Genomic DNA, 23,309 nt, shown 5'->3' on the forward strand with positions numbered 1-23,309 from the left:
GACAGGCTGAGTATTCTCTTTCTACTTGATAGGGATTCTGTGATTCTAGGATATAACTAGTAATGGTAGATAAAGGTGAATCAGTAGATAATGTTTCTTTGTATTCCCAAAGGGTCACACAACAAGTGTCATACAAAATGTTAATAAACAAGATTCATTTGACAGTAATTAATAAACATTGATAGTGGAGTAATTAACAGGATGCAAAGAACAGGCAAATGTGGGGCTTTTTCAGGTTGGAGAATGTAACTAGTGGAGTGCAGCAAGGATCAGTTCTGAGACTTCAGCCATTTATATTCTGTGTTAATTATTTTAACAAAAAGACCAAAATAATATCTCTAAGCTTGCTGATGATTTAAAGCTGAGTGGGAATATATGTGTGGAAGATGTAAAGATACTGAAAAAAGACAGGAAGGCTAAGTGAGGGGGCAACAAGGTAGCAAATGGGGTATAATGTGTGAGGTTATTCACACTGGTTGTAAGAATTGAAAAACAGAATATTTTTCAAAAGTAGTGAAGCACATGTAAATGTTGATGCTCAAGACTTAAGTCCACCCTTACAAGGGACACAAAGTTAGAAATCAATTAGGAAGGTAAATTACATTTTGACCTTTTATTATAAGGTGACTGGAGTATAGTAACAAAGGAGTCTTGTTACAATAATATTGGTCTTTGGTGAAACCATACTTGGAGTATCATGTACAGTTTTGGTCTCCATATCTAATGAAGCATATACCAATCTTGGCAGTACAAAAATGGTTTGTATAGTTTATTTACTAGATTGATTCCTGGAATAGGAGGGTTGTTGTATGAAAAATAAGTTCATTTTGTTTTCTCGATTTTAGGGGAATCGGAGCTGATCAACTCATCAAAATGTATGAAATCTTGAAATGGGTGGATGGGGAAGACAGAAATTGTTTTCTCTGGTTTGGGAATTTGATTTATTGTCATGTGTAATGAAGTACAGTGAAAAGCTCTGTTTATGAACAGTACAGGCAGATCATAATAAGCAAGATGTACAGATCAAAGAGGCTTAAGCAGAGGCATACAGGTTACATTGCACAGACCTTGCACAAGGCGAGATTAGTGTGAGCAAGATCAGCATTATTTGAGGCTAGAGAGTCCGATCATCAGTCTACTAACAGCTGGGAAGAAACTGTTCCTGAACCTGCTGGTGCACATGTTCAGGCTTCTGTATCCTCTGCCTGATGGAAGAGATTGTAAGAGATCATTATCAAGGTGCAATGAGTCTCTGATGATGTTGGCAGCCTTTCTGCAGCAGCGAGCTGTGTAAATGGAGTCCATGGATAGAAGATTGACTTGTCTGAACTGTGCATACACCTTCTGTAATTTCTTACAGTCCTGGGCAGACCACTTGCATACCAGGCTCTAATGCATCCGGACAGTATGCTTTCTATGGTGCATCTGTAGAAATTGGTGAGGGTCCTTATGGACATTCCAAATTTTCTGAGAACAAGGACTGCACAGCCTCAGGATAAGGAGCTGATTGTTTCATACTGAGATTAGGAATTTCTTCAATCGGAGGGTTATGAATCTTTGGAATTGTCTATCCTAGTGAGTTATTAATGAAACATTATTGAGTATGCTCAAGGCTGTGAAAGTTTCCTAAGAAATCAAGAAATGTATGGAATGGGCGATGTTGCAGTAGGAGAATAGGCAAGATTTTATTAAATGGCGAAGCAGACTAGAGGGGCAGAAGAGACTCTATTCTTGTTCCCATTTCTTATGTTTCTATAGTAACTTTCCCATCCTCAGGTCATCCAAAAGTGCTTTACAGCCAAAGAACTGTTTTTGATATATGCTCACTGATGTAGGAATACAAATTGAAGGTGAAAAAATGATTCCATACTGCAGTGGTTTTCCCTGGCCTTGAAATTAGACCCAGGGTAAATGGACGAGATGATATTGCATATTTTCATGTAATATTTTTAAAAATTACATATTTCAGTCATTTAATTAAGAAGCCTAAAGCGATTCAGTACCTAGAATTTGAATAACTGGAAATTTTGACCCTGGGCACTGCAAAGCGGGAATGTGGGGTGGAGGCCTGGTAAAATGGTTTTGATTTTTTTTCCCAATTTTGCTCTTGATAAAGGGGATTCTGAAGGCAAAATCAGAAACTTGGAGTTTTGTAGGCAAACGTTAAGGAAGGTTGCTCATGGATCTTGCTTCTGATGTACTGCATATTTATTTAAAAATACATGCAAAATATTTTTCTTGATTGTTGTGTAATATCTATTACTATGTTTGTATTAGGTGCCAAATGCAAACCAACTGGATCAGTAATCGGACCTGAAGATGTAACTGGTAAAAAATGGCAAATGAGAACATGGTTCAGTCCACGCAGTAAAAAAATGAGGTGTGTGCTCGATATGAATGCTTCCAGGAAGAATCAGAAAGTGGCTTCCAGTTCTGACTTTAATGGGTCATCATCATCTGTGTTTGAATTCATGTCATCACCATCTCCTCCACTCAACTCTCCAAAGAAGAAAGCTCCGATTAACTCAAAACAGAGAGTAAGGAAAAGATTAGCTGATGCCAATAAAGGTTGGGGTTTTGGAAAGAGAAGAAGCAAGAAAATGGAGAGAGGAAATGACAGCCCTGAAAATATAGATTATCATAGAGTTGTCTCATTTTGCAGCCAACCGGTGGTCCTCAGCAGTCAGGGACAAACAGTTGCAGATGAGACAGCTGAAGAGTCACTTGCTGTGCCACAGGATGACAATGTAATCGACTCCAGTGCAGAATCTTTGACCAAGAATTTGATTGAGAGTTCTTCTGAAGCATGCTGTACTCCAACAGTCTCCAGTTGCAAAGATATTTCCCTTGGACAAACTTTCAATCAGGAAGGAGACACATTTTCTCTTGTCCCCATCCCAGCCACACACACAAATGCTAAAAGATCAAGGAAATCATCAGATTCACGCAACCTGACTCTTGCCAAAAAGAGCAGAAAAGAAGTACAGAATTCTTGCTTTGAAAAGTCATCTGCAATTGTTTGTGAGCAAGCTAAGTTAGACACACAACAGGAACTTTCAGCTACTCCAGCACGTCAAACTGAGTTAAGCAGGAGCATTAATCAGACACAAGCCCCTTCAACAGAAAATAACTGTGGTACACCATCTAGCAGATACAATACTCAAGAAAAGCAATGTGCAACCCCAAAATCTCCTCAAACACCACAAGCTACATTTAGAAGCCAGTTACCTGGAAGTTGTGCAATGACTCCAATCTCACCTCTTACTCCCACAATGAAAAGAAATCACAAGGGTGAGACTCCACTTCACATCGCTTCCATAAAGGTACAGTACATCAATAAAAGATGACAGATAACGAAAGCCTTTTTTTCAAAATTGCTTTAGAGTTGTAGAGATCTGCCCTTTGGCCCATTGAATCTGTGCCTGTCAAAAATAGCCACCTGATTATTACTAACCCTATTTTTCACCACTTGACCCGAAGCCTGTATATTTTGGCATTAAAAGGGTACCTCTAAATGCTTCTTAAATGTTCTGACGGTTTCTGACTTTACCACCCTTACAGGCAGAGAGTTCTGGATTCCATCATCTTCTGAGGGGAAAAAAAATTCCTCTCATCCCCTGCTAAGCCTCCTGTCTTAAGTTTATGCACCCTGACCATTGATTCCTCCACCAAAGCAAAAAGCATCTTTTCATCTGATCTCTCTGTGCCCCTCATAATTTTATATAATTTCCAAAGAAAACAACCCCAGCCTATCCAATCTCTCTTCAAAAATAAAACTGTCCAGCCTGGCAACATCCTGATAAATCTCCTCTGCGCCCTCACTGCAGTGTTATCACCGTGTTCTGAAAATGTGGTTTGTCAAACTGCACGCAGTACTTTAGCTGTGGCCAAACCAAAGTTTTATGCAATTCCAGCAACATCTTCCTGTTCTTAACTTTATGCTTTCACGTAAGGTAAGTATCCCATACTCTTAACCACTTTCACTGCCTTTCCTGAACTTCTGTCCTTGTTCTCAATCTTGAATAACACCTCTGTGCAAGTCCTGTTGCCTCTTTGTGAACCCTGAATGCTGTCAAGGATCAGTTTGTTCAAGAAGCTTACTTCCGAGCTAAAGACAACAAAAATCACCAAAGGGCAATGGAGCATAGAAAACTGGGTAGACAGGAGAATGCTCTTGTGGCCTGGGAATGTAAGAAGGAGGGTGGATTGACATGGTGTGAACTATGCTATGTAGCAGAAGAAAATCCCCTTTACTTGGTTAGTCTCTAATGCATCCAGTTCCAATGATAGACCATTGACTTGAAATATTATCTGTTTGTCTCCACAGATGCTTGCCCATCTTGTTGAGTATTTCCAGCATTTTCCATTTTTATTTCCAATTGCTATCATCTACAGTAGTGTACTTTTCCTGTTCAGTGTCTGCTTGGTCACCGGGCAGCACCTATCAGTGTTTTATCCAATTTCTGTGCCATAACAATTTAAATTTGTGATTTGTTTAAATTTAACAGCAGTAATCTACTTACAGATGGAGATATGGAGGATGAATGGAAGAAGTTGGTTAATTTGATATCCACTATTAGTGTGCAGCAGAGGTTTAACGTAGATAATTTGAAATGGAATATTACAGCTTTAGGTCACTGTGCTTTGTCACTGTCTTTGAGGCATGTGCTGAATCTGCTGCCACTTTGAAATTGTGACATTAGGAAAAAAGGTACTCCTATTTCAGCAGCATTTATGAAGAACCCCCCCCCCCCACTTTACAGCTGATTTAAATACCTTTCAAGTAAATGCATTGTTGTAACACAGGAAACAAGACAACCATAAGCACAGCAACATCCCACAATCAATAAAGAAACAGAATTTCAGATGTTGCTTAAGGAATAGACATTGGCCAGGATATTACTGAGGATTTCTTGCTTTGCAAAATAGTGTCTTGGAATATTTTACTTCCATATGAGTGGCAAACAGGGTCTCACTTTTAACATTACATCTGAAAGTTAGCACCTAGTTTAATGTCAGGGTGAAGTACAGTCACTTCACTTTCTGTTTTGAGGTTTATAACAAGTGTGCCAACTGGGATTAGCTCAGGTAGCTTCCCCGCTATCTCCCAGTCATATGATCTCATCTTGCGTTCAATGACAGACAAACAGAAACTGTAACTGCTATTTTATTAAAATGTCAGAAGATTCCTGAACAACCTATTTGGAGGAATGACATTTTATTGTTGGAGAAATGGGGGGACGAAAAATGGCCCCAGAAGTACTTTGGGAAACTGATGTGCCAGTTTTCTATAAAACTTACCACAAGTTCCCTGAGACACTTCCAAATTTGAGGAGTAATGTTAGTCATTTAACTTCTTGTCCAAAAAAAGCACTTTTAAAAATATATATGATTAGTTATTTGAGGGATGTGGTTGTCAATGGCAAGACCAGCATTTATTGCCCATCTCTAATCCCCTGCAGTGTTGATGAGCTGTTACCTTGAATAGCTGCAGTCTATGTGGTCAAGGTGGACCCACACTGATGTTAGATATTGTTTTTCAGAATTTACATGTGGCGATGATGAAGAAATGGTAATATATTTCCAAGTTGGAATGATTTGTGACCTTGAGATGGGTTACTCCCAAGTGCTGCTACACTTGTGATGGAGATTGTGGGTTTGAAAGTTGCTGTCAAAAAGGCTTGGCAAGTTGCTACAGTGCATGTTGCCCCAATGTCGCATATGTGATGGAGAGAGTTGCTGTTTATGGTTTTGGATGAAATGCCAATCAAGTGCATTGATATGTTCTGGATGGTGTTGAGCTTCTAAATATTGTTGAAATACAGTCATCCAGACAAGTACTCCATAACATTTTTGACTTGTGTCCTGTACATGGTGCAAAGGTTTTGAGAATTCGGGAGGTGAGTTATTCGTCACAGAATACCAGACTCTGACTTGTTTATTTGGCCACAATGTATACGCTACTGTTCTAATTATGTTTCTTGCCACTGACAAATTTCATGGATATTGGATGGTGGTTTTGTCAGTGAACATTAAGGAGAGGTGGTTAGAGACTCTTGTTAGAGATGTCATTGTCTTGTCCTTGTATGATAATGTTACTTGTCATTTTAAGTATGTGCTTCATTATCATCCAGGTGCTGCACGAGAGCACACTCTTGGCAAAAACTTGGCAGATAGAGGTTAATGTAGGAAAGTATGAGGTCATTCTTTTTGGTTGGCAGTATCAAAATGCGCACCATTATTTCAATGAAGAAAGACTCTTTAAAAAGTGCACCACAGAGGGATCTGTGTGTTTGTGTGCACATGACATAAAATATTAGCATGTGGTGCAGCATGTAATTAAGAAAGCAAATGGAATTTTGACTTATAAAATCAGAGTTTTAAAAAAAGGAGTCTTGTAACAACTTTTCAGGATCTTGGTGAGGCCACATCTGGAGTACTGTGTGTCATTTTGGTATTATTTTAAAAATTATATATTGGCATTGGAGGAAATTTAAAAGAGATTTACTTGGCTGATTCCTGGGACAGAAGGCTTGTCTTGTCAAGTATGGCTAACCAGGTTAGGGCAATAATCATTAAATTTAGAGGATTAATGATTAGAATGAGGGATAATGGCAGACTTGCTGAGTTTCTCCAGCATTTTGTGTTTGCTTCAAATTTTTATTTGATCCCTTACTCTCAGTTAACATTTTAGTGTTGGTAGGTCACTCACTGTACGTCACTATATGGTAAAGTATGAGAAGTCTATTTGTCATAGAATCTGTGCAAAACCTGCACCATATGTTATTTCACCTCTAATACAGGTTGTAACTCCCTGTTTGACACCTGCAATACTTCTGGCTTTCTGTACAGTGGCTCTACATGGATCTTTTATTCATATTTTGTTGTTTTACTTTGTCTGTTTTGAATATTGTAAGTCTTGTTTTTGGTATGCAGTTGGAAACATCATTCATCCCATAGACATGTGAATACTGTAAGTCAAGATGAGGCATGTAAGTTTTTCAAGTCAACATGTAAGTTTTTCTGCATTGAATACACTTGACTTCCTGTGGCCTAACAAAGGCCTAGTCCTAAGGCTGCCAAATTAGGGAGGTACAACCTGTGAATCCTTGCTGATCTGACTGTTGTCCTGTGTTACAGGGTGATATTGCAGCAGTGGAGCAGCTTTTGGAGAATGGAGCGAATCCAAACATCAAAGATAATGCTGGATGGACACCATTGGTACGTATCTATACATATGCATCAACAATGTTTTTGCATTCTTGCATCTGATTTCAAATCATGAAGTGATTCAATATGCTAAATGCAAGGTACAGGTAGCCAATCAGATTTGATTAATATTGTTTCTCTTAAGGAGTCTTAACTTTAGGTGCCTTTGAATGACCAATCAACTATTCTAATAGACACTGTTGTACTTTACTTCAAGGCATGGTAATTATTGTACCCATCTCAGGAAGTTTCCCTGCATTAGCATTCCAGATACAGAGCTTCTAAGCCTTTTTTTTAATGTGTGAAACTGAAGATTTTGGTTTAGCTCAGTAAAAGTGCTTCCACTCCCAATTAGGAATTCAGTCCTGATCCTCCAATCTCCCACAAGCAGCATATCAGGTATCAAGTCCTAGACACTGAAGCTTTCGTGAAAGGTGGGCAATGCGCAGGAATGCAAGTGCTGAAACTCTGGGATGAATTCAGTGTCAAGTGGTTGTTATTTGATCAAAGAGTTGCGGAGGATGACTTACCATGATTGAGCTAACTGGCCTTGTAGCCACATTTGGCACTCTGATCATTGGTTAGGATTCCATGATTTTTTAGCAATAATTTTTGTGGTTCTAGATTTTACCAGCATTTGGAAAATGAATCTTGCATTGTATAAATTAACTTTGGTGGTTTTTACACAGGTTAAACAATAGCTATAGTATTTCACAATTTACTTTTTTTGGCATTTGAAAACCATTTGCAATCACAATTGATGGCTTCAAAGTGCAGCTGTTTACAGAACATTTCAAAGATTGGATTTCAATTGTACAAATAATTGCAGTTGAACCCATGCTGTCAAATGAAAAAATGCATTACTTTGCTAATTTCTTCAGCATTCCTGAAGCTATATTATCATGCCAATCAGATATTTGTCCCCATCTTATCTTTTGTTTTGATCTTTTACTATAAATTCTGTGTCCTATGAGCCTGTCCCACTAGCTACCTGACAAAGGTGCAGCGGTCCAAAAGCTTGTACAGATACTCCCAAATAAACCTCTTGGACTGGTGTTGTGTGATTTTTAACTTTGTCCGCCCAGTTCAACATTGGCACCTCCTAAACATATTTTATCTCTGTGCAGGGTTTCTTTCTCTAATGCAGCACACTTGGGTTTGGAGTCATATGTACAGCTGTGCCCGTGCAAGTTACTAGGGAGAATAGACAGCTTGTTCTTTGCACAGTGCAGTTTAATGGCCTTGTTGTGTTTGGAGATTTAAGTTCGAATTACCAGCAGACTGCAGGTTGGGTGAAATTAAGTGATAGGTCATGAAATTTTGTGTCCCATTAGTGCCAAGTCCAAGTTTTGGAATTTCATCACATTGTGCAATTTGATCGATCTTCCTCCAAAAGCCTGGATCAGTACTTCTGATGTGAAGTGCTAAAAGAAATGGAGACTTAATATATAAAGAAAATTACTGTATAGTTCCAAGAAAATGTATTTTTTGGTTTAATTTCTTCCATAAAATTGTTTGAATTCCTTCAAAAATTGGTCATGTAAGGATCATTGATATTGTTAATTAGAAATTTTCTGGATGTCATAAAAATAAACTTCTTATTTTGCTCAGTGATATTTAATAAAAGTCGAACTCCTTTAGATGCAGGTGATGGGAATTTAAAAAAAAAGTAGTTTATCATCAAGGCTCAGCTTGGTTCTGCATTTAATGGCATTTCCAACAGCAAAAGCTGTATGGAAATTAGGTTTGTCTGTTGCAATTAGACATAGGAGCAGAAGTAGGCCATTTGGCCCACTGTGTCTGTTCCAACATTCAATGAAATCATGGCTGATCTGATGATCCTCAATTCCACTTTCCTGCCTTCTCCCCAAAAGCCTTGAAACCCTTACTCAATAAAAGTCTGTCTGTTTCAGCGTTGAGTATATTTAACGACCCAATCTCAACAGCTCTCCGTGGTAAAGAATGTCACAGGTCACTAAATTCTCAGAGGAAAAAGAAAAATCCTCCTTTTCTTTGCCCTAAGTGGGCGACCCCTTACTCTGAGATTGTCCTCTAGTCCGAGACTTTCCCACAAGGATTCCTCTCTGTGTCTACTCTGTCAAGCGATAAGAATCTTATGTTTCAGTAAAACCTCCTCTCATTCTTATAAACTCCACTAAGTACAAGCTCAACTTACTGAACCTCCCCTCATAAGAAAATCCTTCCATATCTGGGACCAACCCAGTGAACCTTCTGTGGACTACCTTCAAAGCCATTGTTTCTTTCCTTAGAGAAGGTGACCAAAACTGTTCAGTCATCCAGTTTTGGTTTCGATATCTAAGGAAAAATATAACTTATTGAGATCACTCAAGGGAGCAAGCTACATGTCATAGAGTTCTAGAGATATACATCACAGAAATAGACCCTTGGATCCAACTCATCCGTGCCAAAATTAATCTAGTCCCATTTGCCAGCACTTGGTCCATATCCCTCCAAACCTTTCCTATTCATATACCCATCCAGATGCCTTTTAAGTGTTGTAATTGTACTAGCCTCCACCCCTGCCTCTGGCAGCTCATTCCATACATGCACCATCCTTTGTGTGAAAAAGTTGCCCCTTAAGTCCCTTTTAATTTTTTCCCCTCTCACTCTAAGCCGATGTTCTCTCGATCTGGACTCCCACACCCTGGGAAAAGACTGTCAATTTACCCTATCCATGTCCCTCATGATTTTATAAACCTCCACAAGGTTGCCCCTCAGCCTCCGCGCTCCAGGAAAGCAGCCCCAGCCTGTTCAGTCTCTCCCTATAGTTCAAACCCTCCAACCCTGGCAACATCCTTGTAAATCTTTTCTGAACCCTTTCAAGCTTCACAACATCCTTATGATAGGAATTGCACCTTTAAATTCTTGAAAAAATTCCATTTGAAATGCAGCTACATGAGGTATATGCAGTGGTGGATCAATGCAAAGCTTTTAAAAACTTTAATTGAAATTTTTTTTTCCTCCTTTAGGAATCTGGAAGGTACAAAAGCATTGTTTTTACCAATTGTTCTTCCAGATGCAGAGAAAAAACTGAGCTCTGGTAGACCTGTGCCTTTGCCTGTGTACATTATTTAAAATGATACGGAATGTCATAGAAATGGACCATTCAGGACATCTAAACAGTTACACCACCTGAGCTTTGTCCTATCCATCTCTCACTAATCTTTCTTAGCATACCCTCCTATTTCTTTCTCTATCTCATAGCTATCTAGCTTTGCCTGGTATGTCTGTATGCTATTAACCTCAGTTCCTCCATGTGGATGAGAGTTCCACTGTTTAATCAGTGTTCTGCCAAATAAATTTATTTAACTGTTTGAGTGTTCAGTTAAGTCCCTGTGATCTCCCACTTCTGTGGAAGTGTCATGTTTTGTCCTGGGATTTTTCTAATGAGATCAAGGGCAAGATAGACGGGCAATAAATGCTGGTCCAACCAGTGATTCCCACATCCTAGGAGTGAGTTTTTAAAAATGAAGAGCAGGACTTTAACATTCGGGCATTACAGGTATATCCCTCTGATCAAGTGGAGCTCTGTTGTGTTGCTGTTCTTTCTGCATTAAATGTCTCTTTGCTTTATGTCCCTGCACCTTGGGGCCTTTTTTCAGAATTTAAGTACTTTATGATTGCTGATCCATTCTGTTCCAGCTGGGCTTTCATGTTTCTCATTCCAAAATAAAACTTCCAGTCATGAATCTTAAATCCATCGGTTGCTTGCTAAACTTATTCATCTGACATTGATATCATCTGATTGGTGTCAGAGAAATAGGTTCGAATTCATGGAATATTGGCACCAGTACTGGGATATGAGGGACTGTTTCGATGGCATGGGCTCCATCTGAATCAAGCTGGGCCAGAATCCTGGCACATTACGTAACTGAGGCTGTAGATAGGGCTTTCAACTAAGTAGTTGAGGGGAGAGTTCAGTTGCATGGAAAATTAGAAAATCAAAGTTTAAGGAGAAGGTAGGAGTACAGCTTAGTGATGAGGTTGACCGTTTGCAGAAAATAAAGGGAAGATATAGAATGTTTGAACATCATATTGTACCAAGGGATAATAGAACAAACCTTTGTGTCTGAATGCATGTAGCATTTGAAATAAAATTAACAAGTAAACAGCACAAATAGAGATGAATGGGTATGATTTAGTGGCAGTTATTGAGACGTGACTACAGGGAGACCAGCTTTAGAGAATTGAATATCCAAGAGTACTCAGTGTTTCGTAAAGATAGGTGGAAGGAAAAGGAGGTTGTGTGACTTTTGTTAGTAATGGAAGGGATCGATGCTGAGATGGGGAAAAAAATAGATACTGGAGTAGCAATAAGAAGTAGTAAGGGAAAGAGTTCCCTGATGGGAGTAACCTATAGGCCCCTAAACAGTAGTTCTGCAGTGAGGTTTATTATAAACCAAGAAATACTGTGGGCTTACAAGAAAGGTATGACAATAATCATGGGTGATTTTAATATACATATAGACTAGTTTACTCAAATTTGTAAAGGGTAGCCTCAATGGAGAATTCATTGAATGTTTTTGAGACTGTGTTTCTTGGAGCAATAAGTCGGGGAACCACCAGGCAGCAACCTATTCTGGATTTGGAATTGCGTAACGAGGTGGGATTAATTAATGATTTTTTAGTAAAGGATCCTATAGGGAAGGGTGACCATAGCATGCTAGGTTTCAAAATCGGTTTGAGCACAAGAAACTGAAGCCCCACACTAGTATTCTGGAGTTAGAGGTAATTACATAGGCATGAGGATATGTTTTGTCTAGTAGAGTGGGCAGGAAGACTATAAAATAGGGCGGTTAATGGGCAGTGGCAGATGTTTAAGGAGATACTTCCAACTAAGTATAGGTATTGGGAGGTCATATTGCAGCTGTACAGAACGTAGGTTAGGTCACTTTTGGAATATTGCACGCAATTCTGGTCTCCTTCCTATAGGAAGGATGTTGTGAAACTTTAAAGAGTTCAGAAAAGATTTACAAGGATGTTACCAAAGTTGGAGGATTTGAGCAAGAGGGAGAGGGTGAAAAGGCTGTGGCTGTTTTTCCTGGAGCGTCGAAGACTGAGAGGTGACCTCATAGTAGTTTATAAAATCATGATGGACATGTATAGGATAAACCGAGAAAGTCTTTTCCCTGGGATCGGGGAGTCCAGAACTAGAGGCATAGGTTTACGGTGAGAGTGGAAAGATATAAAAGAGACCTAAGGGACAACTTTGTCATGCAGGGTGGTGTGTATGGAATGAGCTGCCAGAGGAAATGGTGGAGACTGGTACAATTGCAACATTTAAAAGGATGTGTATATGAATAGGAAGGGTTTAGATCGATGTGGGCCAAGTGCTGGCAAATGGGACTAGATTAAGTTGGGATAGCTGGTCGGCATGAACAAGTTGGACCGAAGGTTCTGTTTCCGTGCTGTACATCTCTCTGACTCTAATTATTTTCCAAAGAGGAAAAAAGATTGTTAAGAGGGAGAAAATCATCCACAGCTAAGCAAGTAAAGATACTGTAAAGACAAAAATAAAGGCTTACAATAGTGCAAAGACAAGTGGCAGGCTGACAGTTTGGAAAACTTTTGAAGATCAACAAAGCATTACCAAAAGTTGAAAGAGCACTTCAGAGTTTTTGGGTACAGTGGGATCTGAGTATCCTTGTGCACAAATCATTGCAAATTAGTGTGCTGGTACAGTAGGTAATAAGAAGAGCAATGGAATTTTGGCATTAATTGCTAAAAGAAAAATTAATGAGATCACATCTGGAGTACTGCCTTTAACTTTAGTCCCCTTACTTGAAGGATGTAATTGCACTGGAGGCAGTTTAGAGAAGATTGACCAGACCAGACCATTGTCTCCTGATGAGTGATTACCAATTTAGGCCTATATTCTCTCGAATTTAGAAGAATGAGAGGCGATGTGGTTGAGGTATTTAAGCTGCCAAAGAGGATTGACAAAGTAGACATAGAGACAATGTTTCCTTTTGTGAGGCTATCTAGATCAAGAGGTCATTGTTTTAGAACAAAAGATAGCAGATGAGGAGAAATTACTTCTCTTGAAGGGTTGAGAATCTGTGAAAATTACTAATCCACAGTGTTGTGGATGCTTAGGATATTGTGTAATTTTACTAACGGGTTGAAGGGTTAGGGGGAGCCAGCAGGAAAGTGGAGTTGAGGCCGTGATAAGATCAGCCAGGATCGTATTGAATGGTAGCACAGGTTGGAGGAGCTGAATTGTCTCCTGTTGCTCCTAATTTTATTTTCTTATGACTGTGGTTTTCTATATGGCTTAATGTCTACATTGTAATATTTGTGCATATCTCTCTTCAAACTAAATAATGGCTATCTTTTTGTAGCATGAAGCATGCAACCATGGACACTTGGAAATTGTAGAGCGGCTGCTGAAATTTGGCGTACTACTGAATACACCAGGATACCAGAACGATTCTCCCTTGCACGATGCTGTTAGGAATGGACACGTGGAAGTTGTAAAGCTGCTGATCTTACACCGTGCCTCTCAAAATGTGATGTAAGTACTCATTACTTGGTCCAATTTATCAACTATACCAAAGGAAATATTTCACACTGATTAAATAATGCAGTTGAAGGAAACTGTAGAACCTGTAATAAGGAGTATGCCTCATAATCAACTGAAAAAAGCTAGTTGCAAAGGAAATTGTCTTAAAGATTAAAACTCATTGCTCTGTGTCTGTGATTAATTAGTGACCAGATAATAATAATCTAAGTCCAGAATATTTATATTCTAAAAGATGCATCATTATGCAAATTGAATGAAGACCAAAGATAGTTGAGTTTGGGTGTTTTAAGATTCTATTTCCTTTGAGGAGCTTTGCTGATGTCCTGATAAATTTGCAGAGCAGCTTTCAACAGAGTTCTGAAGTGAAATTACAATGTCAAATTGTCTTTCTAATGTCTGTTGTGTAATACTTTCAGACATAACTTTCACTTTCCGGTCATTAAAAAAAAATAAATTATCGCATTACCCCTGCCCTGGCAAGAATTTGACTTCACTTATTCTAATTACATTATCACTGAGGGTTAGTTGTTGGTTGTTTCAACATCCGTGACATCGGCATATGTGATTAATTCAAGAATCTGATGGATTCTAGTTCATAAATTTATATTTTGTTCCACGAGTTTGCAGTTCAGTACAAAAAGTGTAACAAAAATATGCACATATGCCATGTGGTAGAAGTGACTATGCCTGGCTAAATATCAGGTTACTCCTTGTGGCTTTCTTTGTATCTTAATCCCATTGGAAGCACTAAATCATCTTTCACATCTCTTTACTACTTACTTTCAATCCATCATTCTCAAGCCAATACCAGTTTCTGCTTCCATCCTCTTCCAAAGATAAATAATGGATCTGTCTCAAGAAGGTCTACTGTGTCAACTTTCAATCCTGACAATATTCTTTTGCGTATTCCCCAACTAAATCTTGTAATGTCCTCTGCTACTTTAACAATTTAGGTTCTTTGACTCCAACTCTCTGCTTTTTAAGCAGTTACTTTAACTGCTCACCAAGATTTTGTCTATACAACTTCTACAAGAAGGCCAGCATCTTCCAGTAAAGAGGAAGGACAAGGGTGGCAAGGTAAGGGACCCTTGGATAACAGGGAGGTTGTAAATTTAATCAAAAGGGAAAAAGAAGCATATGTAAGGTTTTGGAAGCTGGAATTGTACAGGACCCATGAGGAAAATGTAGAAAGCAGGAAAGAACTCGGCGACGAATTCGAAAAACAAGAAGTGGCCATGAAATGACCTTGACAGATATAGTTAAAGAGAACCGCAAGGCATTCTATTTTTACATTAAAAACAAGAGGATAACTAGGGAGAAGGTAGGAGCACTTCAGGATAAAGGAGGGAACTTGTACTTGGAGGCAGAGGATATGGACAAGATTCTAAATGAATACCTTGCATTGGTATTCATCCAGGAGAAGAATATGGAGGGTAGTGAGATTTGTGTGGCGCATGCGAATATATTAAGGCATTTTGAGATCAAGAAGGAAATGGTGTTGGGTTTCTTGAAGAGCATTAAGGTAGAAATGTCCTCAGAACCCAAAGTGATCTACTTCAGGTTATTGAGAAGGGCAAGAGAGGAGATTACTGGGGTCTTGACCAAGATGTTTATATCCTTGCTAGCCACTGGAAAGGTCCTGAAAGACTGGTGAGTAACTAATGTTGTTCTTCCGTTCAAGAAGGGAAATAGGGATAACTCCAGGAAACTATAGACTGGTGAGTCTCAAATCAGTGGTTGGGAAGTTAATGGAGAAAATTCTTATGGTATAGGATTTAGATGCATTTGGAAAAGCATGACATACTTAGGGACAGTCAACATGGCTTTGTGCCGGGCATGTCATGTCTTAGTAACTTGATTGAATTTTTCAAGGAGGTGCTGAAGATGATTGATAAGGGGAGAGCAGTGGATGTTGTCAACATGGATTTAGGCATTTAACAAGGTCCCTCATGGTAGGCTTATTCTGAAGAATCAGATACATGGGATCCACGGTGACTTGGCCACATGGATTCAGAATCGGCTTGCTCATAGAAGGCAGAGGTTAATGGTAGAAAGGTGTTTTTCTGGCTGGAGGTCTGTGACTCATGGTGTTCTGCAGGGATCCATACTGGGGCCTCTGCTGTTTGTGATATGTATAAATGACTTGGATGAAAATGTAGATGGATGGGTTAGTAAATTTACAGATGATACAAAGATCAGTGGAGTTGTGGATAGTGTAGAAGGTTGTCAAAGGATACAGCAGGATACAGATCAGTTGCAGATATGGGTGGTGAAATGGCAGATGGAGTTTAATCTGGGTAAGTGTGAGATGCTGCACTTTGGGAGATCAAATGTTAGGGAAAAGTATAGAGTTAGTGGTAGGACCCTGAACAACATTGGTGTACAGAGGGATGTTGGGGTTCAAATCCATAGCTCCCTGAAAGTGGCCACACAAGTATGTAGGGTGGTAAAGAGAGCATATGGCTTGCTTCCCTTAATTGGTTGGGGAATTGAGTACAAGAGTCAGGATGTCATGTTGCAGCTTTGTAAGACTTCGGTCAGGCCACACTAGTATTGTGTTCGATTCTGATTGCCACGTTACAGGAAAGATGTGAAGGGTTTAGAGAGGGTGCAGAAGAGATTTACCAAGATGCTGCCTGGATTAGAGGGTATGAGCCTTAAAGAGAGACTAGAAAAACTCAGGTTGTTTTCTCTGGAGCAGTGGAGGGTGTGGGGAGACTTGATAGAAGTCTATAAAATTATGGGATGAATAGATAGGGTTGATGGCCAGAATCTTTTTCCCAGAGTTGAAATGCCTAATACTAGGAGTCATGCATTTAAGGCGAGAGGGGGAAAGTTCAAAGGAGATGTGAGGGCCAAGTTTATTTTACGCAGAGTGGTAGAAGTCTGCAATGTGCTGCTCGGGGTGAAGATGGAGGCAGATACAGTAGGGGCTTTTAAGGGACTTCTAAATAAGCACATAAATATGCAAGGAATGGAGGGATATGAACCAGTGGCAGGTTTAATTTGGTGTCATGTTCGGCACAACATCGTGGGCCGAAAGGCCCGTTTCTGTGCTGTACAGTTCTATGTTCTATGTTCTACGTCTCCCAACACTGAGTGACCTGGCCACATTTGAATATATTGCCACCTTTGGCTGAACATGTCATTCCAAATATCTTGTGAACCTTACTTAGCTTCAACTACAAAGTGTTGCTAGTGAAACCTCTGAACCTCATTTTTATTTTGTAGGCATTGTCCAACAGAGTTTCTTTCAATTGAACAGTTGTTCTTAATCTGGTCTCATCCCCAGTTAAGGTGATGACTGTTTATATCACTCACTGCTGTCGTTCTAATTCTGTGTTTCCAAATTTCTCATTACATTTAGGTGATGCTGACACCTCCCTTCATCTGTTCTGTTGAGTTCCATTTCTGGCAGCAGACTTGCCACAGACATTCATTACGAGCCGAACGATATTCCCAATAGCCGTGTGTCTACTCACTATGACTTTCTGTTTTAACCTTGTTTTATCTGCATTCTTGTATCCCAGTTTCTCTAACCTCTTGCATCTGTTCTGATATCATGATTTGGCATCTTAACTTTTTTAATGTCTCTTTTCATTCATCTGAGACTCCTCCTGGATTTTAGTTGACAGAGTGTTATGCGTAGATTCAGCTGTAGCCTTCAAAGGGGAATTGGTTAAATGGAGAAGGAAGTTACGTGAAATGGGTTGTGTGGAGGAAGCAGGGGAAGGTGGTTGATGAAATTCATTGGGTAAGACTGACTCTGGATGATGCTGAAAAGAGCAGGTATGGGCCAAGTTTATCAAATGTTGTGCTTTTGTGCTGTGCTATCTTGTCCTTTTGGATGAGCACCAAAATGCAACCAACATTTCTTTCTTGGTTGATTTATTTATTGTAATATGTACCAAAGTACAGTGAAAAGCTTTGTTTACGAGCAGTACAGGCGGGTCATAGTAAGCAGTGATGTAAAGAACAAAGGATTTTAAATGGAGGCATCGCACAGGGAGTATAAGAGAGATCAGCGTTAGTAAAATCAGCATTAATAGAGGATATAGTTTAGGGTGTAGGTTGCTCGCTGAGCTGTAGGTTTGATATCCAGACGTTTCATTACCTGGCTAGGTAACATCATCAGTGGCGACCTCCAAGTGAAGCAAAGCTGTTGTCTCCTGCTTTCTATTTATATCTTTCTCCTGGATGGGGTTCCTGGGGTTTGTGGTGATATCATTTCATGTTCGTTTTCTGAGGGGTTGATAGGTGGTATCTAGATAGATGTGTTGTCCCATCCGTGTGTCTTTTTGTGGCTAGCTCTCTCCCTCGTAGCCCTACACACGGATGAAAAAAACCCACCATTTCGACTGGGACAACACATCTATCCTGGTACAGACTAAGCAAAGACATGCCAGAGAATTCCTAGAGGCCTGGCACTCCAACCACAACGCCATAAACAAAAACATAGATCTAGATGCCATCTATCAACCCCTCAGAAAACAAACAGGAAATGACATCACCACAAACCCCAGGAACCCCATCCAAGAGAAAGATATAAATAGAAAGCAGGAGACAACAGCTTCGCTTCACTTGGAGGTCGCTACTGATGATGTTACCTAGCCAGGTAATGAAACGTCTGGATATCAAACCTACAGCTCAGCGAGCAAACCTACACCCTAAACCTCAACCTGAGCTACAAACCTTGCAGAGGATATAGTGTCTATAAAGCCAGGAAGAAGCTGTCCCTGAACCTACTGGAAGAGATTGTAAGAAATCATTACCAGGGTAGCAAGGGACTTTGATGTTGGCAGCTTTTCTGCGGAAGCGAGCCATGTAAATGGAGTCCATGGGTGGAAGTTCGGCTCCTGTGATGGCCTGGGCTGTGCACACCACCCTCTGTAGTTGCCTGGGCAGAGCAATTTCCCTACCAGGCCATTATGTATCCAGGTGGTAGGCTTTCACTTGTGCATCTGTCGAAGTTGGTGAGGGTCCTTAAGGACATGCCAAATTTCCTGTGCCACCTGAGGAAGAAAGAGGCGTTGTTGTCCCATCTTGACCATCGCAACTGCATGGGAAGTCCAGGACTGGTCGTTTGTTATCGTCACTCCAAGGAACTTGACGCTCTCCACCCTCTCGACCTCAATTCTGTTGATGGGGGTATGTTTTACTCCTCTCTTGCTAAAGTCAATGATCAGTTCTTTGGTTTTGCTGATATTAACAGAAAGGTTGTTCTCATTGCACTATGTCACCAAACCTTCTATCTCCCTTCTGTAATTTGACTTGTCATTGTTAGATATCTGTCCTACTATGGTGGTGTTGACAGCGAACTTGCAGATTCATTTGGCATCACACTTGTGGGTGTACAGGGAGTACAGTAGAGGGCTGTGGATGCATCCTTGGTGGGCTCCAGTGTTGAGTGTTATTGTGGAGGAGTTTGGTTGTTTTTCCATCAGTGCAGCTTACACTTTTCCAGACAATCTTGGGTACATTTACCTTTTTCCACAACTTTGACAGGACTTCAATTCTTCCTTCTGTGTGTTAGGGAACAATTTATGTGTTGCTTCCTTCAATTTAGGATGAACTTGAATCCAAAGGTTTCAGCACTGACTCAAGGCTGGCACATGATGCATCAGTGCACCAATGATAGAGAGCATCACTGTCGCAAGTGCTGTCTTTGTGATGATAAACTAAGAACCCATCTGTGTTCTCAGGTGGACAAAATAAACCTCATGACTCTATTGAATTAAAAGTAGAAGTGGTAGATATTTTTCAGCTAATGTTGTTGAATTAGATCACTCAGTGATTGCTATTTACAGGCCCCAGCTCTGTGTAAATTGGGGGTTGGGTTTCCCAGAGTATAACTTAATTATAATATAATTTGCCTACACTTCAAAAATACTTATTTATTGGCTGTAAAACACGTTAAATTGTCCGGAAGCTGTTGAAAGATGCCATATTCATGCAATTTCTTTCTTGTTAGTGAGGTGTACCTACATTGTAGAAACTGAATGTATTCTTTACTTTAACTGCCCATTCCACTCTCTTTAATCTATCCTCAAACCATTACATTGTTCAAAACCGAATCTCACAACTATTTATGAATAGCCTTCTCTCTCCTGGGCAGTCTGAAGCTATTCATTTTTACATTAATTTGAGTAGCTTGATTATCACCATTTTCTTACGGACTAGCGGAGGTGTGGAGTTAGTCTGTTACTGTCTGAGGAAAGAGATTTATATTGGTGTTGCTACGTGAGCACGACATCAGAAAATAGTTCTGGCAAGCATCTGACCTCAAGATTATAGCCTGTTGTCTTAGTAACATTTTTTTTTGTTTTTCTTTTTATTTGAAATTTTCAACATTTGCAACATAATTTCAACATAATCTTTTCATTAATTAGTTTGTTCCTTAAATATCCTTTTGTTGATGCAATGAAATGGAATTTGTGATGTCATATTTCATGTTTTAATTAATCTACTTTTAATCCCTTTTCAACTTCCACTTTTGTTTTGTTCAGTTATCCCCTTTAAAAATTATGAATGCTACGAACAGAAGCACAAAGTTTAATGTTTCTACTGTGTGAGGAAAGATGGTTAAAACAATTTATCTCTGTTTGCCTCATTGATATTCAACAGAGCACCATACCTCTGTATTGGTTCCTCATAGACATATTCTTGTCAAGGTAAAATTGATTTGATTCCTTTCTCAATGTATATGAGGTTTTTTTCCCTGTGCAGATTCCAGATTGTTTCACTAGATAATTAGATAAAAAGGTAGGTGTTCCACGTTTGCAAGACTCTAATGAAACAGGTTTGATTTGTTCTGAGGATGTAAGTATCTGCAGTAAATCAGTTTTCAGCACCAGCCTTTTGTCTTTGAAGCCTGGTTTGATTGACAGTTATGCCAAGAACTGTTAACAACTGCAGTAGTTCACATAATTCAATCACCTAGTTCTGTGTTGCTTAATTGGTTGTTTTCACTACCTAAAATATCATGCATGACAAATAATTTCAACTGAAGAACCGCAAGGAAATGAATTGTAAGGATTCTGATCTCAAGGGTTTTGACATATTGATAAAAGTGAATGACTGAATGAAGGACCCATTGATACATATTCTGCTTCAGTATAATTTTACTCATGATAAACACGCTATAATATTTAGCCTGAGCTACATTGTCTGTCAGGCTGATTTGTTTCAGTTAAATGGAGAAATCCAGAAGACATAGTGAGTGGGCTATACATATTTCTTGCACCAGTAACTCCAATAATATAACAATTTGTTGTTCAATCTGCAGCATATCATCTAATGCATCAAGATTATCTTTTGGTTTGAAGAAATCACAGGTTTATCTATGATAGTTTACAGTTTGCATTAAAAAAATGTACTGACTAAAAGTCTAAATTGTAGAAGCAGGTTTGCAATCTTTGACTTTACTTTCCCAAATACACTGCTGACTTGTCGCACTGAGTGGATATTATTGTGGTTCGGAGGGGATTCACAGCTCGATGATCTGAATGTAAATCTAGTTTGAGAACAGTTAATTTAAGGGAAAAAAAGCCCAAAACAAATAAAATGATTATTGTCGAGAAAAGAATTTTGATTTAAAAACAGGCAAAACTGAAGAGAAAACAGTACAGTATACTAAATTAAAAAAAAGAAAACATTGAAAAGTGAATGCAGATAGGTCCATCAGTCAACAATCACCATTGTAATCTATATATGATATTTCAATTGCATTCCTTTAACCTTCATCTCCTTTGTTATAATAGAAAATTGTGGATTTTTAAAAAAATATAGGCCTATTTTAAAATGGAATGGCACAAGTTGGAAATTAAATTAAACAATTTAATCCATATTTATAGGAAATAGATCATGTTTTAATGCAACTTTTTTTTTAACAAAATTTTACTAGATGGATTGTCTGTAATTACAGAGTTTGGCTGGGTGGCAGGTGAAAGAAATCAAAGTATTAATTCAGTTTTTTTAATGAAATTAGGAAAAGGACCTGGTTATACAGATTTTGGTTAGGCGAATTTGTAAGGTTCAGTTAAAGTCTCCAGCCTTATTGTGAAGGTCCCTTGTGATTGATAATCCAACAAAGGAGACTTGAGAAAGTCCTGATAGCAGGTAAAGGAGACTAAAGGAAAACAGTTAATGAAATCTTAATCCACTCGTTAAAATCCATGTTTAGTATTTGAAATCTGTGAAGTTATTTTAGTCATTGCAAAATTATGTAGTATATCTGTAGGAGTGCAAATGACTTGGAATTTGGTCAGTGACCTGTGATACTAGAGAAACAAACAGATTTTTAAAAATTGAGGAACCAGGGTAAAAGACCAAAGCTTAACAAGTTATTTAAGACAAATTTCAAGGTAAACACAGTGGCTCAGTGGTTAGCACTGCTGCCTCTCAGCATCAGGGTCCCAGGTTTAATTCCAGCCTCAGGCGACTGTCGGTGTGGAGTTTGCACATTCTCCCCGTGTCTCCATGGGTTTCCTCCGGGTACTCCAGTTTCCTCCCACAGTCCAAAAATGTGTAGGTTAGGTGAATTGACCATGCTAAATTGCCCATAGTGTTAGGTGTATTAGTCAGAGGGAAATGGGTCTGGATGGGTTACCCTTCGGAGGGTTGGTGTGGACTGGTTGGGCCTAAGGGCCTGTTTCCACACTGGAGTGAATCTAAATCAAGACGTAACACTCGGTTTGTACGTTTCAGGGCCACCCCTGCAATCTGGTAAGACCACGGTGACTTTACCTTTTCTCGGAAGAGTGTTCTGACAGTCAGCGTCACAGTGAAGCAGTCTGGGAAGAAGGTCCTCACAGTGTCACAGTGAGACAGTCTGGGAAGGGTGTCCTCACAGTCACCGCCACAGTGAAACAGTCTGGGAGGAGGGTCCTCACAGTGTCACAGTGAGACAGTCTGGGAAGGGTGTCCTCACAGTCACCGTCACAGTGAAGCAGTCCAGGAGGAAGATTACTGTTTATTGGGAAGAAACAGAATAACATCACAGGAGAGCTGGAGTGGTCTTATCTTACTAAAGGTTCTAGGTACGGTCAAGTAAATATTTGCAACTTCTGCCTCTAGTTTGTGTGGTCTCTTTGTGGTTTATAGTTTCTTTGGGCTGTATTCTGTAGTAACAAAGAACAGGAAAGGAGGCGCTAGACAGACTAATATTATTTGAAAATAAACATCTTCGAAAAGGTTTAACTTAAAATCTTGGGAGACCTCAAAGCTATGGTCTGCTCCTTTGATTCTACAAGGAGAAAGTGAGGTCTGCAGATGCTGGAGATCAGAGCTGAAAATGTGTTGCTGGAAAAACACAGCAGGTCAGGCAGCATCCAAGGAGCATAAGCCCTTCTTCAGGAATGAGGAAAGTGTGTCCAGCAGGCTAAGATAAAAGGTAGGGAGGAGGGACTTGGGGGAGGGGTGCTGGAAATGCGATAGGTGGAAGGAGGTCAAGGTGAGGGTGATAGGCCGGAGTGGGGTGGGGGCGGAGAGGTCAGGAAGAAGATTGCAGGTTAGGAAGGCGGTGCTGAGTTCGATGGATTTGACTGAGACAAGGTGG

General features: G+C 39.6%; 1 protein-coding gene across 4 annotated transcripts in view; it reads left to right on the plus strand.

Moving 5' to 3' along the window:
• bard1 (BRCA1 associated RING domain 1) overlaps positions 1–23,309 on the plus strand; it is a 177,863-nt gene that overhangs the window by 43,108 nt on the left and 111,446 nt on the right. For all 4 annotated transcript variants that reach the window (XM_043693340.1, XM_043693343.1, XM_043693341.1 and 1 more), the window contains 3 exons: positions 2,278–3,323; positions 7,141–7,221; positions 13,572–13,744. In XM_043693340.1, the coding sequence (XP_043549275.1) occupies positions 2,278–3,323; positions 7,141–7,221; positions 13,572–13,744 (1,300 nt within the window). The remainder of the gene's footprint in view (positions 1–2,277; positions 3,324–7,140; positions 7,222–13,571; positions 13,745–23,309) is intronic.

Source organism: Chiloscyllium plagiosum, chromosome 7 (assembly GCF_004010195.1).
Source record: "Chiloscyllium plagiosum isolate BGI_BamShark_2017 chromosome 7, ASM401019v2, whole genome shotgun sequence".
NCBI lineage: Eukaryota > Metazoa > Chordata > Chondrichthyes > Orectolobiformes > Hemiscylliidae > Chiloscyllium > Chiloscyllium plagiosum.